The sequence below is a fragment of the Diadema antillarum genome, unplaced genomic scaffold (assembly GCF_040938485.1).
Source record: "Diadema antillarum isolate AM-2024a unplaced genomic scaffold, OU_Dant_1.0 scf00000178, whole genome shotgun sequence".
Taxonomy (NCBI): Eukaryota; Metazoa; Echinodermata; class Echinoidea; order Diadematoida; family Diadematidae; genus Diadema; species Diadema antillarum.
In genome coordinates, this window is record NW_027271067.1 from 1,306,993 (window position 1) to 1,326,791 (window position 19,799).

The 19,799-nt window shown below is 38.0% G+C and overlaps 1 protein-coding gene across 1 annotated transcript; it reads right to left on the bottom strand.

Moving 5' to 3' along the window:
• Window positions 1-1,608: 1,608 nt before the first annotated feature.
• LOC139722967 (uncharacterized) lies at window positions 1,609-19,086 on the bottom strand. The gene is made up of 4 exons (XM_071634247.1): window positions 18,843-19,086; window positions 6,129-6,251; window positions 4,253-4,380; window positions 1,609-2,748 (listed from the first exon to the last, which is right to left on the bottom strand). Exons 1-4 carry the CDS (start codon window positions 19,084-19,086, stop codon window positions 1,609-1,611), a joined length of 1,635 nt encoding a protein of 544 aa, XP_071490348.1.
• Window positions 19,087-19,799: the final 713 nt, after the last annotated feature.

The window sequence follows — 19,799 nt, forward strand, 5'->3', positions numbered from 1 at the left end:
TAACAAAAGACATTGGAATGCACCTTCCAATCGAATCAGCATAACTTGCATGTTCCCTCGCCATGTCTTTTGTTAGTCACATTGATATCACAGAAGCATGCAAGTTATGCTGAGTCGAGAGCTAATTTCCCAAGTAATCTCAAGAAAAGAAGCTAAAATCGTTAAAAATATATGGAATGTTTCTAGATATTCGTTTCGTTTGCCAAATTAAAACTGTACATTGCACTGCAAGATTTCCTGCCATGCTCACTGAGTTTCATCAGATATAATAAACTGTCACTTAGATTTTATTATTTTTTATCTAAATGATAATTGTACTGATGATTGTATTTATATTGATGGACAGCCAATTGTTAAAAAGGCATTTACTAAATTCTCAGGTATTACCATTGATTCATATTTGTCTTAGAATGATCATTTACACAATGTTCATACTTAAGTTTCTAGAGACATCGGAATTTTATACCACCTGAGAAACTTGGTTTCTCTGAAATCTTTGCTTATATTGTATAATGCTTTGATATTACCTTATATTACGTAGTGTAACTGTATTGTGGGGGGGGGGATTGTGGTACAACTAAAACAAACTCAATATTACATTTACAAAAACGAGCTATACGGTTGATTACAGACTCCCACTACTTATCTCAGTCTGACCCGTTGTTTTCTAGATTAAAAACATTGCAGATTGATGAAATTTTTACATTTCAAACGGCAAATTGTATGCACAAATACACGTTCAACAACTTTCGTTGGTGTTCAATGATTCTCTGATTCCTAATTTCAACATTCACTAATACCCAACTCGCAGTTCATCTGATTATCATCTTGAAAACCCAAGAATTGTTTTAGCACAGAAATCCTTAAAACATCATGGCCCTGATATTTGGAATTTTTTACCCGTTGACCTTAAATAATGTAGATCTATTCATTTACCTAAAAGACATCTTAAAGTTATGTTAACTCAGTATGTATCTGACTGTTAGATCATGTTGCTAATTATCTGTTTTATTTTTTTTCCACTTCCATAGTTAAAGTAAGGGCTCTGAACTGATCGTATGTACCATGTATACACAACAAACATGAACATTAAACACACTATTCACAACTCATTTCCACGCAAACACTTCACATCTTGCACAATGCACAATGCACCGCTGCACTTTTCCCTTTCATTTTTCCCTTCCTTTTTCCTTATCGCCACTCAGTGAGTGGTGACTTATATGTTATATTTTTACAATGCTGTATTGTTTACACAATCATTTCTGAGGCCATTGTCCTCGTCAAGCGCTTGCTTATGACGAGGGTCTCCTGAATTTCTGTGCTTCAAGAATTGCCTAATTTGTCTTTGAGCAAGGGATATACTGTAACTTATGTTTGCGTATCAAAATGTATGCACAGAATAGTTTATTTTCATTTTGAATTGTATCAGGGGAAAAAAGTTGAATATTTGAATTAATCATTTATTTGCTTTACCTGTGAGATTCAATTCATACTGTTCTCAATTTAATTGTTCAATTGACTTTTTACTTCATTCATGTATGAAAAAGAAATTCAAAAATAAATAAATCAGAATCAGAGTCAGGAAACTTGTGAATGTGGATGGTACTAAGATCCCATTTCACAAGGCTGTTGGGCGGGGTTCCTCATAACATCAAGTAGGATGTCTGTCTGACTGACATACCCGCTGTGAGGTGGTGACATTTCATGTCCTGCGATGAAAGTTGCATCAAGATTCTCAGTTAGCTGTGTTGGAGACTCATTGTTTTCAATACGTGCTACTGGGGCTCTGCTGACATATTTCTGTGGACTTTGAAGTGGCCCTCGATGCTGATCCCTATCAGTAATGAGGGGTGTGCTGTCATCAACAAATGATGCATTCTGGGCCATGTCTTCCAGGAGACTTGACTGCAGCTCATCACTTGATCCTCGGCATCCTGACTTCCACTCTGCACTGGTGCTGACGTGGTCTATTACTGTATGCATTGGTGAGGCATTGGGGTCATCAAGGGTGATCTCACTGTCACCAATCGATTTTCCTGTACCTACACTGGTCAAGTGAGTGAGTGCTTCCGGGTCAACATAACCACCAGAGGTCTGGCATAAGGTAGGTAATATCACAGGAACTGGAATGTCAGTTTCCATCTGGCTGACCTTTTGTTGGTAAGGCACATAAGAGCTGGCAGCTGCAGATTGGGAACTGATCTCACTTTTAGCATCAGGAGCCTCCTCTGAAAGGCTCGATCCTTGGGCATCTCCAGTTGGTGATCCATTCAAATGTAATCCAGAAGTAATGGTCGGTTTAGTCTTGTCAACCTCTGGATGCACCCTAGTATAACCCTCACCCTGTGTGCTTCGTTCTGGAGATATATAATGCTGGGTGTCGCCGTTATCAATGGCCAATCTTTCAGTGGAAGTGGTCAACATGCTCACAGGGGATGCCTCCTCCGAAGAATCCTTAACGCCATTCGCTGTGGAGGATGGGGAGGTGGAGCCATTTCCTCCAGGGGCTGTTCGAATTTGGGCATAGCTAATGCATTCCATTGATAACTGAGAATACCCCTGTTTTTGATGACTGGCTGCCCTATCTTTAACCGCAATGGGAACATCTGCAGTTGAAGGCACCACGGTGACATACTCTTGAGACAGATGAATCTGAACTGCCATCTCCTTTTCTGTTTTGCCTGCACAGGTCGGTTGATCGAACACCTCTGGTTCAGGTCCTGGCCTGACCTTCACTTGGTCCGTCTGAAAAGTACAGAAACAAATTGACTTACCGTGATGTAGTGATGGTTATTCAAAACTGTCATCATTTCTACACAAAGATACTTTTAATCACTACTCACTATTAACTTGGTGTGCATCTCAGAACACTTGCATTATTGGAGGATTACTCGTTTTGTGAGCTCTCAAAATAAAACAAACGAATTGATACCTCCCCCGCCAAAAAACAACAACAAACAAACAAAACAAAACAAAACGTAAAGAACACCCAGACAACCATTTACTTTTATTCCTAAGAGCCTGGCATAAAAAATAAAGTTGTTATAACACAAATGAAGTTGTGTTGAGAAAACCAGCTTTGAACTGAGATGCAATCACGCATTTAGGAGATCACACAGTATTTAACCACAGGTATTGATCGCAAGAGTTCGTTAACAACTATCCCATTGTGAATACATGTATTAGCATAATAACCTTCTGGTGCTATTTTCCCAGCTGGTATGTTGGCAGTGGCAGATCCGAGCAAGGGCGCAAGGAGCTCCCCCTTCAATTTGTGAAATATGTCTTTATAATTTAATCGGCTGCAGGTGATCGTTTTGATAGCAGTGAGAGCAATATTCAGAAGCATATGGGTCTGGATTAGCGCTGCAACAGCGCAGACAGCGCAGACGTAACCGAGACAGCGTTTTATATCCTGACATTGAAACAGGGTATAACTAGAGAGAAAGCGAGACCACATCTTGTTTTGTATAGCCGCTGATCTTACTCAGACCTTGTAACGTTCATCCCGCACTCATTACGATCTTCCCACGATCCAAATTGGGTAAACTATGATCGAGACGACCAGGGAGAAACTTTGAACATGTTATTATTATTATTTTTTTTGCTCATCAGAAAAAAAAAAATGGCCGCTTTTGCTTCGTCATCACAGACATGCTGCTAGGATGCTTTTGCCATTCCTTCCCGATCTGATAGATCTGGATAGATAGGGTCCAGCACGTGATAGTGCAACGGGCTTAAGTTCATCATCAACAGTCAGTATCTTTATTGTTACTGAAGAATAAAAAAGTATTTCGTTTTCCTTCTTAAATTTTATAAATAAACCTATCTCACACTTTATAGATTCAATAGGAATGTTTAAGTTACTGTTTTCTTCTAAAACTGTTCTAAAAAACGCGATTTTTGAACATGATTTTATTTCTCAAAAAAATCCTGACCGAGGGACGGGGATCCCCCTCCGACATCTTCCCCCGCCTGGTCTTTCGCACCCTTGCCCCTTGCGACCCCTACCCTTTTCAAAATCCTGGATCCGCCACAGTTTCTGTAACTTTATCAGGGCATTATTGTGAGAAGTCGAAAAATATCCCACTTGGCGTGCGTCACTAAAAGAAAAAGTGACAACGATATTCTGGAATGGGGTGGAGAAGACCATCTCTCGTACCTCCTTGGGAAGACGGAGGAGGACGAGAGTGAGGAAGAAATAGAGCCTGACAGAATGGACGTTTATCCTTCAGCAAATTTGACTGACCTTGGTGAAAACTGGCTCCGGAAACCGATTTAAATTCTTCTTCAATTTCTGGTACAACACATACAGCACCATCGGAATTAGAACAAGCATGGCAATAGGTATGGAAACAATGACCGGCAATGCTGAACCTACAAAGAGAGCGCAGAAATGACAAGAAACTCGTATTGGTTCACAGAAATGGAATGAAATGAATGGAATTAGTATTTTGGAAAGGGATACACTATCTATGACTTCATCAAAGCTCACGGTCTTGAGAGTCAATACAGTGCACTCCCGTTACAACGAACACGGTTATAACGAAATTTCGTTATAACGAAGTAAATCTTCTGGTCCCAAAATTATCACCATTAAAGTCTATGGTGCAAAATTCGCTTATAACGAACACGGTTATAGCGAAATTTCCGTTACAACGAAGTCTTTTCCGAGCGCCACAGACAAAGAAAAACAAAAGAAATGTGCTCCGTTATAACGAAATGCGAATTAATTGCTTTCGAAAATACGTAGCGGAACAAGCATTTATAGCGTCTCTGCATGGGTGAATGCTTCACACCACTTTGTGTTCGCTCCTTGTGTCAAGCACAGTTTCTGAGGGGAACTTGCGTTTATTATTGTAATACAGTTATCCCATCACATATCACATAGCTTTCCAGTGTATGATGAGTATTCAGCAAACAGAATATGATATATATACGTGGTTTCCTTGTTTTCGTTATATATTGTATTTGTTCGGTTATAACGAAATTTCGTTATAACGAAAGAAAACTGCCGGTCCCGAGCATTTCGTTATAACGGGAGTGCACTGTAATTTACACCGACAACAAACAGGTCTCCTTTAGTATTTATACTATAGTGAGCGACAGACATCCATCTTGAAACTTGGTTTTAGTGTAAGAGATACTCAACACAGAAAAGACTGTGATCACTAATTTCACTTCCAGAAATACTCGAATGTCCTATGTAATCAGTATCAGTCACTCAATACATAAGATACATTCTACACTACACGTTCTACACGTTACAACAAACATGATCATAATGGAATTTTGTTACATAATAATTCACGCACGATCCAAGTTTATTATCGGCAAGGTCTTTAGTTTATTGTTTTGTCACGTCAAAATTTGACGCCTGCTAATTCTGCGTGGCCTTAATGTAGATCGACGTGCTGCAAAACTGCGGAGAGTTCTTAATGCTGCAGCTATAATAGTATTCAGAACTGAAATTATGGAACTCATCACCCTGTCATAAAACATGTACAACATGTATCTTCACTGGATGTGAGTGATAACATGATATGATTTCATGATAAGGGTGATAATCATTAACAATGCTAATAACAATATTGATAAGGTCTTCTTTATCCAGGGTAGCCTCTTCAGTGTTGCCACTACCTGGGTCGAGAAGGAGATTTGGGTAAAACCATCTTGTTCAAGGATGTTAGCACTGGGCGGGAATCGAACTCGGGTCATTATGCATTCGATTTACGTGAACATAGATTGCAATAATATATCAGGCAATGGCAGTTCGCGCGGGAGTGAACTGCAGTATGTTGGTTAGCTGCATGTAATCCGATAGTACTACTAGGGCATGATTCGATCATCACATACAACTGACATTCAACTAACTCATTGGTAAACAGGGAGGACGCTTCGGAAATACAAGTTGTGTACTACGGTCGAAATTATCTTTCTTTCTTTTTTCATTTTTGATCGCATACTCCAGAACTGCTCATTATAAAGTGGTGGCAAATTGCATCAGCCAGGCAAGTTTCTTGGTAGAGCCTTTCAACATAATATTGTAAACAAATACCAAATGCTGGAAGATAACTTTTTTTCCTCTCTGAGAACTATGTTGCAGCTTAATTGCTACTATTTACCTCCAGCTACACTCTTCGGCTTTACATGTTCAGGATCAACAACATGCTTTCGCGGGGCGGCTGAAAACCCAGCTTCGTTGTACCCAGTGATCACGATATCATATGACTCGTTTGTGAGGAGATCTGTAGAGAAACAGAGGAAGATAGAGGTGAAAAACTGTTGGGAAAGCACATTAAGGGAACAGCTAAACCTAAGATATTGCTGCTCCATGAATGCTGTATGAGAACTCAAAGTATGCACACAATGCTGTGTGTGAGTATTGCAGCTATGAAGGGTCCACGGCACTGGAAGCTTTTGGGTTGTTGGTAGGCGGAAGAAAGCTGAATTCACAGCCGGGAAACACATTATATTAAAGGCATAATTTACCATTTGCAGATGAAACAAAAACCCAGCATTAGTGCTTTAAAATAGTTCTAAAATGTGAGTTAGGAATAGAAACAACTACTGTAACAAATTGAATCGGTGAAATCGATGTTAAGTATTGTTAAACATAAAAAATGTGAATGGTTACAATAAAATGCTTCCAGACTAGACCGTCTACAGTTACCCTTTAATGAGAAAAATACAGATATCTCCGTACATTTTAGGCTTTATCATGAAACTTTTATATAATAGGATCAGGGAGGTGGAAGAAAGATGCTTTGTGGTACAAGTACACATGTGCATTAAATGTCATATCTTAAGATTTTTGATTCACTGTTCCCAAAGGTAAATAGCAGAGGGGAAGAAATTCACTTGAAATCAAGCAAGAGACCAGCATATCTTGAGAAAAATGATCTCAAAGTGGGAGAACCCTGATATTGGAATGTGTGTGTGTTGGGGGGGGGGGGGGTAACCAATGGACTGACAGCAGACAGCCCACTATCACAATGTTTCCAACTCTCTTCAGAGTGATGGTATGAAAAGCTCACAATTAGTTGAGAAGAAATTTTGCATGTAATTTGCACATATTCCGCATACTCTTTGCAATGACTATTACAACTATTATTTATTCAGCATTTGCAAAACGATACAAGTGATAACAGATAAACAATAATAAAATAAGCAAAACACAAGAAAACAAAGCGTCAGGCTTTCCCTGTTGAGCTTCCCTAAGGTGCCGGGTTGGAAAAAAAAAACAATCAAAATCACTATGACCCTTGGGCCTGTCCAACCAACTTAAGGAAACACATCAAGGAGTATAGTTGAACACACACGCCCAAAAAGAAAACAAAATAATACAAATAATTTCAAATTGAGCGTATACGCCAGGGCCCCGTTTTATTAACAGACAAAATTGGTTTTAAATGTCCTCACCACACAGGCTGCCATAGACTGACAGTTGAAATCAACTTTGTAATCAATTTCAAATCTTCATAAAACAGGGCCCAGGTGTAACTGTACATGCAAACTAGAAATATCATTGTGGCGAATGGGTATTCGTTCCTTCCCCACTCCTACATAAAACATTAATCCAGTGTACAAAAAAAGTGTTATCAGAGTACATCTCTCTAAAAAACAACAACAACAACAACATCCACTTTAACTTCAGTACTAATTAATAATGTATTCTTTGCAGCTATACCCTTTCCCATGACCCAAAACAGACTCAAGTCTCATATTCCGTTGTCCTCTTTGTGAACATTGTATTTTTCTCTAATTTTACCTTATCTTAATTACGGACTTATAGCATGGGGTAGTGTCTATCAAACTTTACTACATAGATTATTGTTACTGAAAAAAAAATGCACTTCGTATTATTTGTGGCGTCCCGCCACGTTCCCATTCAGAGCCATTATTTACTAAATATAAGATTTTGGAAATTAAAGATTTGTACCTTTTTCAACTTGTTCAGTTTATGTTTAATTACAATGCAAATACACTTCCCAGTATTTTCAATTCAATGTTCCCACTGAACAATTTTCTTTTTTCATAATTATCCTACAAGGCAATCTTATGAGTTTCATTTACCCCTCCTGAGAACTTTATTAGCTCAGAATACATCTATATACACCGGTCCTAGATTCTGGAATTCATTAAGCTGTGAAATAAAAAATTCCCCATCTTTACATTCTTTGAAGCGCAAGTTGAAAGTCTTTCTGTTAAATTCTCTCTGATATTTTTTCTTTATCTACAGGGTTCATCATCCATCCACCAATCATGGACCATTGAATTAATTATTACGTAATGAAGTAGCTGTCACAATCTTTGCACAGCTGCGTGCAATATACCAGCTCTCTGAAGCACATCCTCAATTCCCACCCCCACCCCCGTTCCATTTTCCTAGTTCAGCGTGTCGGCATTCTCTTTTTCCTTTCTCTCCATCCATTCTTTCCATCTATTCTGTCAAGCCGTGTCATGTTTTTGTGTTTCTCCTGTTTTGTTCCGTTCTGTCGTAAATTATATCTGTGATAAGTGTTTGTAAATAAGTAATTCATGAGTTTGTTCTTTCTTGAGTGGTTCACAACGTACAAGCTTGGTTTTTAGTGGATCTCTCTTAGTCAGTTCCTTCTTTTTTCTCAACTGAAGCATAACTTTTTACTTTTTTTTTGCCAGTATGCATTCTTTTGTATGTCTATATCATTTTTTTTTTGTTGCAAAGTCGAATGTTTATATTCATGATGTAATACCAGATTTATTATGTGTTATGTTTTGTTGGAAAAAGAAGAATGAATAGAAATGAATTGGAATGAAATTGAAATGAAATAAAACCTCCGCCCCAAAAGAAAATCACTGTCTGACAGCAAGTGTACGATACCAACAGATATCATCAACATACCCCAAACCATCTTCGATACCCAGTAGAAATAAAAATAATTTCAACATTTTAACTTCATCGTTAACCTATGACTCCATGACCCAGCGATTTCTCTGAAAAGTCCTTATGTGGTATTACATACGCCACTGTGCAATGTACATTATATCAGGCGCCAAAATTCATGAATACTATTGAGTAATGTGAAGCATGAATTAAACAAGAAAAAACAAGAAAAAACAAAAACAAAAACAAAAGCAATGAAATACTGATCAGTTATATACGTCCTACACATAGAATATGAAACTCAGAGACAAAAATATAATTGCGTCTCAAACAAAACTGAATATCATAATCAATGATAAAACAATATATATATATATATATATATATATATATATATAAAGAAAATAATCTTAAATTCAATTCAATTATACATACGAAATAAAAAGAACACTGTGATGAATGATATTCGTCCCTTCTCCAATATTCTGTGTTTAATGGCAACCAAGAGCAGTCATATAAAGATTAGCAAAAAAAAAAAATCACGATTATCTGATGAAATCAATCAAAGTCCTCCGTAAGACAAACCGTCTCCAAATGAGAGCAGAAATCAGAGCACCCAACCCGAGATGACACACACGTACAGTTAACTTGACACATTTGAGTATTTCAAACAAAGTCAAAATACAGAGACGCTCATACACATGTATGTCATACCTGTGGCACTGTATTAAAATGAACCTCTCAGTTGTTGAAGGAAAGATGAGAGAGAATCAAGAACAACATTGCTTGCTCACCTGGTATTTCAAAGCTGAAGTTACCACTTTTAACTAGCTTGAGTTTATACTCTTCTGACAAGCTCATGTTTTGGGCTTGTTCCGTTTCTGAGGAGAGTTGTACTGTCCTCACTTCGAAGCCAAGCAACCCTTGATATGGTTCATCAGTTGGCATTTCCACCTTGCCAAAAAGATGGAGAAAAAAACCCAACAAGAACAACAAACAAAGAAAGGAAAAAACAACATGTATCACTGGATAGGCCATTTCAAATGTTTCTTTTGAAGTTTTAAAATGTAACCGAATGAATTTAATTTTGTAATATGTTTCGTAAGCACGACATTGTCTTCTCTTCTTTCACTACAGGCTGCGTTCTCTTGAGGCATAGATAATTTTTTGCTGCGTGCTAGTATTCCATACGTGCTCTCGTCCCCACAGTTACAATCTCTTCCGCTGGAAAGCAGCTCAACAATGTATCACTTTCGAAGACGCTTGGCTAATTGTCTCTGTGGGCTTTCGCCCTTGGTGATTGCATCAAAATTATTTAGGCTTTTCTTTCTCTCCCTCCCTCTCTCTTTTCCCTGTTTTTGTTTCCTCTTTTCACACTTTTGCTTTTTTTTTAACTCTCTCTATTCCCGACTTTCCCAGTTTCCCGCACTCTTTGTAGTTGTAAGCTTTTCACCCCCTCCCCCTTTCCTTCAGAGGTACCCACATGATACAAGCCTGGTCTTTTGAGTGGGTACCTCCAGTTTTTTTTTTTTTTCGCAGAGTGTATATAGAATGTATCTTTTTTGTACTGATCATGTAGACATGAACATGAACATGTTGTTAATCCTGTCTGGTTATGTATACTTTGTTACTCCCATGTCAAACTCATAATATTGTTTCTTGTACATTATGTTGGAAAGAAAAAAGTGAAAATAAAATTTGAATTGAAATGAATTGAAGGTAGCATGCTGTGGCATATGACATAAACATAAAGATCGACATGCAATGATTTGGGAGCATCTAGTTACCTTTTTTTAGCATACCATCAGCTGAACATGTTTCATTAATGCCTGCAGACTGCTAGATACTAACTGCATCCAAAGATGAATTAATATGAATTGATGAATATTCATGCTAAAAGTTAAATCATTGTATGTTAACAGCACCACCGTAATGGTTATGATATCAAATATGATACAAGATTTACTCTTTTTATCAAAATGAATCAAAATAATTATGATGGCGAGGATACATATCATTACTTACTTTAACCACCATTTCGCTAATGTTGCGACTGGACTGATCTCTGATTCATCTGAGAATGAGCCTGAAAATTGTAATTCAATTACTGATACCTGTGTCAAAAATCTTTTCAAACTGTGTACTGTTAGCGAAGAAGATATTTTAAAAGCAATACATTTATTAAAAGATAAGAAATCTGAAGGTTTAGATGGTATAACTGTACATATTTTGAAAATTTCTAAGAATGAAATTGTTAAACCTATAACATTTTTGATTAATAAATCCATAACCCTTGGTATCGTTCCCAAGAAATGGAAGGTTGGTAAAATTATTCCTTTACATAAAAAGGGTGACAGATCGATTCCAAATAATTACCGACCAATTTCTATATTGTCATGTTTATCCAAAATCCTTGAGAGAGTCATACAAAAACAGTTGATTCAGCATTTGAATCAGAATAATATACTCAAAATAGAACAATCGGGTTTTCGTCCGAATCATTCTACTTCCACAGCACTGATTAAGGTCACGGATACGTGGTTAAAAGCCATGGATGAAGGAATGTATACAGGTGCCGTATTTGTCGATCTTCAAAAGGCTTTCGACCTGGTCAATGTGAAATGCCTTCTCAATACAATGCATAGAATAGGGATCAGTAGCACCTCGCTTAAATGGTTTGAAAGCTATCTCTCGGATCGGAGGATCGTTACTAGTATAGGGAATTGTTTTTCTGAAGAATTACCCATTGGGCTGGGGGTGCCTCAAGGATCTATCTTGGGTCCCTTGCTATTCATTATATTTATCAATGATTTACCTTCTGTATTTGACTTATGTAGCGTACATCTGTATGCGGACGACACAGTTTTATATGTTTCTCATAAAGACCCGCGTATAGTACAATCAATTTTGCGATATGAGCTTCTGAAACTCGACAAGTGGATTTCCAAAATAAACTTAAAATCAATTATGAAAAACTGTGAGTATGCTAATTGGGAACCGTCATATGATTAAAAGGTATAATAGATTGGATCTTAGCATAAAAGGCCATGTGATAAATCAAGTACAGAGTGAGAAATATTTGGGCCTTTATATCGATGCTGAACTCAAATGGGATGTTCATATTGATCATTTGTGTCAAAAGGTGGGTCGCATGATTTCATTTCTTCGTCGTTTACGACAATTTATCAGTAGAAAATATTTAAATTTGATATATCGAACGGTTATTTTACCTCATCTAGATTATGCAGATATTATATTTCAATCATCACGTGGGCAACTTCTTGATCAAATACAAAAGCTTCAAAATAGAGCAGGAAGAATCATTTTAAAGATTAAGCCACAATCTCATTTTTCCGTATCATCCATGCATGAAATATTACAGTGGGAAATTCTGAAATCTCATCAAATTCGTCACGTTCAAATTATGATATTTAAAGTTTTGAACAATTTAACACCCAGTTATTTGCAAGAAAATATATCATATGTTGATAAACCCTATCATTTTCGATACAACAATCTTCCTTTACCAAAACCTCGAACAAATAGTTGTAAACGCACATTTTTTTATAGAGGTATAAAGTTGCATAATAGTCTTCCCATTTGTATTCGTAACTGCCCAACAATTGTAACATTTAAGCGATTATTGTTAAACAATTAGACTGAATAAGACTCAATGGTGTTTATTATATGACCAATTCAAAGATATTTCATGTATGATGTTTATGTATCAATCTGTATATCGATTTTTAATTTGAATAAGAAGATAATATTGAATATCATTATTGTTATTACAAGACGATATTACCCCCTTTCCTCCCTCTTTTTTTCTATATTTTTTTCTTCTTCTTTTTCTTCTTCTTCTTCTTCTTCTTCTTCTTTTTCTTCTTCTTCTGGTCCCTATGGAAGACCAGTGACTCTACAACAGTGTCGCTGAATATGGGTTTTCCAGCCGTTTTCCACCATCTCATCTATCACTTTGTCTTTGTTATTGTTGCTTAGGTTCTCTGTTTGTAAACTCACACTCGTACTGCTTAATGATGTTAATTTTTTTTTGGTATAGTTTGTACAACCTTGCATTTCTGTAAACTCTGTATATTTGTAAAGTTATTTCATTGTATGCTTTTTATGACGGGAAATAAAACCAAACCAAACCAAACCAAACTTACATTCCAACGTACAGTGACATTTCTGAGCAAAGGTTGGTCAGCATTCATCTCATTACTGTGGGAAACATCAGTAATATCAACATTTGGTTCTGTAAAACGAAGAAAAGCACATACACCAACTTCAAACTCAAATTCAGATAGGGTGCTCATGCTGCCTGATAAATGGATATGCATTCCTCCTTCAAGCAAACCTGGAGCAATCCAGGGATTTGTCAAACTCTCAGCAAAAAAAAAAAAAAAAGAAAAAGAAAAAAGAGAATAAATAAATGAATAAAAATGCTGGCATAGAATTAGAATGTCATAGGACACGATTTTGTATCCTTCAGTGCAGTGTAATGTGGAAGTAGGTGTACATAGAAATTAATGACATAGCAACAGAAAAATTGAGGCCACGATTTAAATGAAAACAGAATAAGGGAACAAATTGGTTATCCAAACGCTTCATTCTTTTGTTTTGCTGTTGTTGTTGTCGTTCAGTTTTAATCTTAGACCATCAAGTCCTGAGAATTTGAGTCAAAAATTTTCATCTTGTCTTCATTGATTTGGCAATCTCGTACTGGAGATTGACCCGGTTAGTGTATTTTTTTCTGATCCCCCCTTCTTTATTTACAGGATTGTAAACACAATGTGGAATCAAATGTAGCTTACCTCGTGGAGGCGTGTATTCGCAGCGTTGCTCAGACCAAGGCCCTTTGACGTAAGACGTGCTGACAAATTGCATTCTAACACAGTACCGCACATTACTGAAGTCTACTTTTTCCGTCAGACTATACTGTCCAAAAGAAGCATCCTAGAAATATAAAACAAAGCAAAACATGAGTCGGGGAAGGGTCTCGCTCTTACCTGAGTATCACAACTTAACCTATGTTCACACATTATTTTTAACTATAGAGTTGGCGGCTTTGAGGGCCTCCAGAAGGGCATAATTTTCATTTATTACCACATCGGCAAAAATGCCTGCCAAGTATGAAGAAAATTGACGACGCATTTAGACTGGCCCCAAATTCAGTCCCCGCCCCAATACGGCCACCACTGGATCATCTGTACATATCTATGCAAGCACATTTACTGCTACATAATGACATGTATTTACTCAGAGTTTTTCTAGTTTCCTAGGTTTCACTTTTGACTTGTCGTTTATATGTGTGTATACGTGTTTGTGTGTGTGTTGGTGTGCGTGTGTGTGTGTGTGTGTGTGTGTGTGTGTGTGTGTGTGTAATTTGCTAAGTTTGGAGTTCGGGGACGGGGGTAGGGTCTACAGAGGAGTGTAGTAAAAATTCCTGGCACGTTTGATGACGAATTTGACCAAGTGTTTTAAAGAAGATGAAAATGTAAATATAAGGTCCCAACTCGGTGTCCCAAGCAGGGATTCACCCATGATCTGCCATGAACACACTTGAAGGCAAACAGTCACCATCCATTGCATTAACCTAGCTCACCACTTCTGGTTCTAGAGAAGAAAACTTTTACAGGTTCCTTACTTCTCCCCTCCCCCCCCCCCCCCCCCCGCCTTTACTCCCAAGGCATTATCAAGAAGGAATTGGTGCCCATTTGTAAAAATTTACATTCTACACTCTGTCGAGATCCCTGCCAAGTTCGTTGAAAATCTGCACATGCAGTGAGTCTAAAGAAGATGAGAATGTGACACCGGACCCCGATTTGATTCCCCACCCGCCCGTCCGGATCTGCCATTAAACAAACTTGAAACTACAGTCATCAATCTAACTTACTCTTATCATTCACCTTATTAAAGATTCGTTAATTTGGGGGGTTTGTCTCCGCTTAGGTCTGAGCCCCATGAGTTGGGAACGGTGCTAATTTGTACAAATAATGTATTCTATCATTTCTATATTATAGCAATAATACCTGCCAGGTTGGGTCAAAATTTGATTATGCATTTTCAAATAGAAGATTAAGATTTTTAAGATTTGTCTCAATTTGGATCCCACACAGTGTCCCTCATAAACAAACGTATACGGAACTACAGTCACCAGTCATGCCAATAAACTTCATTCCTTTCATTTATTTCATTTGTTGTCATCCCACCTTTTTAAAGAGCTCTATCACGTCTGTTTCAGAGAAGATTTTATTTTTTAAGATTCCTTAATGTACAGACTTTGCCATGGCGCCCATTTAAGCAATTTGAGATGCTTTCCCTCAAAGGTTGCTTCCTGGAAGCTTGGTGAAACGTTGGGTTTCCAAGAAGCAGCATGCAGAAAAGGAAAAAAAAAGAAATACCAACGCCGGATGATTAATAATCACAAGAGCTCAATTAAGCCTCTTGTTCAGCTCAGGTGAGCTTAACAAAAAAGGCTGGAATGCATGCTACAAAACATTCATTCAACAGATACCAAGTTAAGCGTCCTTCATTGGTGTCAATTGACTTAAATATGCAGAGAGCTAAGTAAGGCTTGATAACCACATGGCTGAGTAGAAACTCAAAAATTGTATACGAATATCTAAAACAAGCAGTTCAAATCCTGTGTCTGGACCACTTACCCAAGAACACTCCTCCAAACTCTCAAATCCAATATACCAGGATTTACAGGACATTTTCTAGAGATGCATTCAAATTTGAGGGATCCCTTCAAAAGGGGGCCTGTGTGGCGGACAATTCAATTGCGCTTAGTGTTGATCCCAATCCTACCTACTTAGAAGGATCATACAGTTCATCATTACTCAGCTTGTACTGTATTGCAAACATACTATTTGATTATGTAATATCACCAGTGAAAGGTCTGAACTTGATGTCACTGTCATCAAACCCCCCTGAACTTGGTTGTGAATAAAGGCACAATCATTTCCTCATCGTCTGGCTACTCACATCCTAACCACAAGATTTCTTGTGAATACTTTTAATTGGGCATACCCTGTATCCACTTTCTACCTCAATCAGCCCTTTTTGTTTGTTTTTCTTTAGTTTGTAAATTCTGCTGCTGGACATTCTTTGTTGCATCGTTTGTTGCAGTTGTGTGAGCAAAACCAAATAATGAATGAAACCCTATTATGCCTATGACTGTCATTGCTCGAGTGGTCAGAAGCTACTATCAACCTGACATGAAACAAGTAGGAAAATTGAACAGAAATAAACAAATTAATGACAATAATTCAAGAAAATGAGAGTCCATTGGGATTCGAACCACAGACCTATGGACTGCCAGATTGATGTTCTTACCCAGTGTGCTAGGGAAAACCCTATAGTTTTCTTTCCCGCGTGGTGAGAAGCAACGTTAGCAACCATACATAAACTCAACGAACAGATATTAACATGGGGATAAAAGTGAGGGATGACCCAAATGATGCAGGATTTTGCTTATTCATGTATAATGAATAAAAAAGTAGGGAAAGTAAGCAGAACCATAAAAGAAAATAAGCAAAGAAAATAGGATTGTATACGTCAAAATGCAAACCATAACCTCCGGATTGCCTATCCGATGTTCTTACTGACTGAGCTATGGAAGACCCTATATTGTGGTGCTCGTCGCGTATGTTGGGATAAACATATCCATATCATACATTCTGATGAGCTACCCGGTTTGTTCTAATATATTCAATCCAAATTATTCAGTTTATCTCGCACTTAAAGTTGTAATGATTTTATTTTTGTATGATGCTTACCCAGACTTTAGAGGAAAAAGATGAATGAAGAAATATTACACTGTATGCGAACATGATCTCATTTGGTATGTAATCTATTTATTCACGAGAATTGGATGATAAAATTGCATACTTTCACATTTGTTGAATTGTCATAGTCATTTCTGATTTCCACGTGTTGTGATTCCACATAATCTTCCATCCGCCTAGGATAAATCCACGTGATACTAAGTTTTGGCTCCTTTCTGAAAGAGTGAGTAGTGACTTCGAAATCCGGAGGACGTGGCACAGCTGTGGCATGAGATGAAATGAAACACAGAGGCTGGAAAAGTACACGTTGAACATTGTTTAGTGAATGCCTCTGTCCATCTTTCGCCATTTGAGGTTGAATTAAATGATAATGATAATGATAATGAATAACATTTATATAGCGCTTAATACTGATGTTTCTAAGCGCATCAAATCGGGGAAAAAATAATATATATAACGTAAAAACAAAATGCAGCATTATGTACATATTATGATAACGACAGCAACAACAACAGCAAAATTAAGGTTGTGTAAACAGATGAGTTTTCAACAATGACTTAAACCTATCAACATTTTCAGCGTTACGAATATAAAAAGAGAGTTCATTCCAAAGAAGTGGGGAAATAACTGAAAAGGCCCTATCACCATAACGTGTACAGGTGCGGGGACCACGTGATAATTGGAGAGCGGAGGAAGAACGAAAGAACGGGTTGAAGTGGAGGAGCGGAAGGAAATTAAATCTTTAAGATAAGATGGGGCAAGATTATTACATATCTTGTAAACAATAAGGAGGATTTTAAAAGTGATACGTTGATGGATGGGGAGCCAGTGGAGGGATTGGAAAACTGGAGTAATGTGGTCAGATCTTTTTGTAAGGGTCACAAGCCTAGCAGCTGTATTTTGAATTCTTTGAAGTGGTGCAGTACTTGAAGCAGGGAGACCAACAAGAAGGGAATTGCAGTAGTCAAGATGAGAGGAAACAAATGCGTGAATGAGACGTTCCGTGAAAGACTGATCCAATAATTTACGTATTTTACCAATTTTACAAATACCCCAAGCAGCAGAACGACATGAATTCTTAATATGTTGTTGAAAGTTCAGATGCTTATCTACAATAACTCCGAGATCTCTGACGGACTGAGAGATGGGGATAGTACTATCTTCAAAGGAAAATTCTGTTAGAGAGCTACCCCGCCTGAACTGAGAATGAACATATAAAAATTCCGATTTAACACAATTCAATTTCAAATAATTATCGTGAGACCATTGCTTGATATCATCAACGCATCTACTAAGTTTGCAGAGTGCTTCGACTTGGGTATTTGGTTGTATGATTATGTAGATTGGAGTATCGTCGGCATACATAACATGTAAAATATCGTTATGAGAGTTGATTACTGAAGACAGAGGGGCTGTGTATAGAAGAAATAGTAAAGGACCAACCACAGACCCCTGGGGGACACCATGTCTAAGAGGGAACGACTGAGAAAATGCACCGTTCACAGTAACCATCTGGTGGCGGTCGTGTAAGTAAGATGCAATCCATCTCAAGACTGTTCCCGTTAGACCAAAATTAGTCTCCAATCTGTCAAGGAGAATTTCATGATTGATAGTATCAAACGCAGCAGAATAATCTAAAAGCAGAAGAGCAACTTCATAGCCTTTGTCTACTGCTAAGAGGAGGTCATTGAGTACCTTCAATAAGGCGGTTTCGGTGGAGTGGAAGTGCCTGTAGGCAGACTGATTACTAGGAAACAACTGGTGTTCATCAAGATGATCTCTGAGTTGGCGAGCAACCACTTTCTCAAGAACTTTACCAAGAAAAGACAGATTAGCAATGGGGCGAAAATTATTCAAATCATTACGGTCTAAGCTGGGTTTCTTTAGAAAGGGCAATATGAGCGACCTTTTGAAGTGCTTAGGAACTACGTCTGATGACAACGAGAGATTCAGAATGTGAGTTATTGCAGGAAGAAATTCATCTAGACACTCTTTTAGTAGCCATGTGGGGAGAGGATAAAGAGAACAAGACTTGGACGGAAGAGAATTGATGAGACGTTTCATTTGTGACTCAGTGATTAAACCAAACTCAGAAAATACACACTCAGTGTTTATATTTATGCGAGAGGAATTAGAGAGAGAGATTTCAGGAGACACCGGGAATGAAGATGCAATGGTACTAATCTTGTTGTCGAAAAACTCAGCAAACTGATTGGCAAGTGCAGGATTTGAAGTATGGTCAGGAAGAGAAGAATCTGGATGTGCAATTGTGAGTCTTTTGATGATGTTGAAAAGTTGTTTGGTGTCTGCAGCAGCAATCTCCTCTCTTAGGTGCCTTGACTTGGCGTCGGCAAGGTGGCTGTAGTAGGACTCACACTCTTGCCGATACAGCTCTCTGTCAATGCAAAGACCAGACTTGATCATGCGGCGCTCTGCACGGCGTCTACGCTTTAGCCTCCTTCACTTCTGTCGTGTACCAGGGATTATTTGGCCGCACTGTTACAGATCTAGTCTTGAGCGGAGCGTACTTATCAAGAAGTCTTGTTACATGAGAGCTGAGCAGCAGGACAGCCTCGGAGGGACACGCTGGCTCTCTGATCTGGAAAAGTGATGCAGCAATGTCATTTTTAAAGGAGCAGAGGTCCATAGACCGTAGATTTCTGGAGGTAGTCTGCTTCTTGGGGTTCACTGGGCCTTTGAGGTTGAGAGTGGTGATGATGGCGGAGTGGTCAGAGGGCAGAAATGTGACAAGATTAACATTCGATACAATGTTGTCAACTTTTCTGCTTAGAACTAGGTCTAATGTGTGTCCAGCTTTATGATTTGCCTCTTTAACATGCTGTTGAAATCCTAGAGAGTTAATGGTGCTTAGAAAAGATACAGCCAAATTATCCGAGCAATCGTCAACATGTATGTTGTAATCCCCAAGCAGAATGGAACGATAGTCATCGATTGCCACTGATTCCAGAAGTGTAGGGAATTCTGACAGAAATAAGTTATTGGTTAAATTGTTCTTAGCAGAAGGAGGTGGTCTGTAGATGCCATATACTCTCAGAGCGGATGAGTGAGAAAGGTTGATTGTGACATCAAGGAGTTCAAATGATGAGAACGTGAAAGTGTCATTTATGGAAATACGT

Bases quoted from the DNA above. Each gene is read 5' to 3' on its own strand.
- LOC139722967 (XM_071634247.1), bottom strand. From the start codon at position 19,086: ATGATCAAGTCTGGTCTTTGCATTGACAGAGAGCTGTATCGGCAAGAG. The intron at 4,381-6,128 runs GTAAATAGTAGC...CTCTCTTTGTAG, and splicing joins GCCGAAGAGTGTAGCTGGAG to GTTCAGCATTGCCGGTCATT. The intron at 2,749-4,252 runs GTCAGTCAAATT...TGTACTTTTCAG, and splicing joins CGGAGCCAGTTTTCACCAAG to ACGGACCAAGTGAAGGTCAG.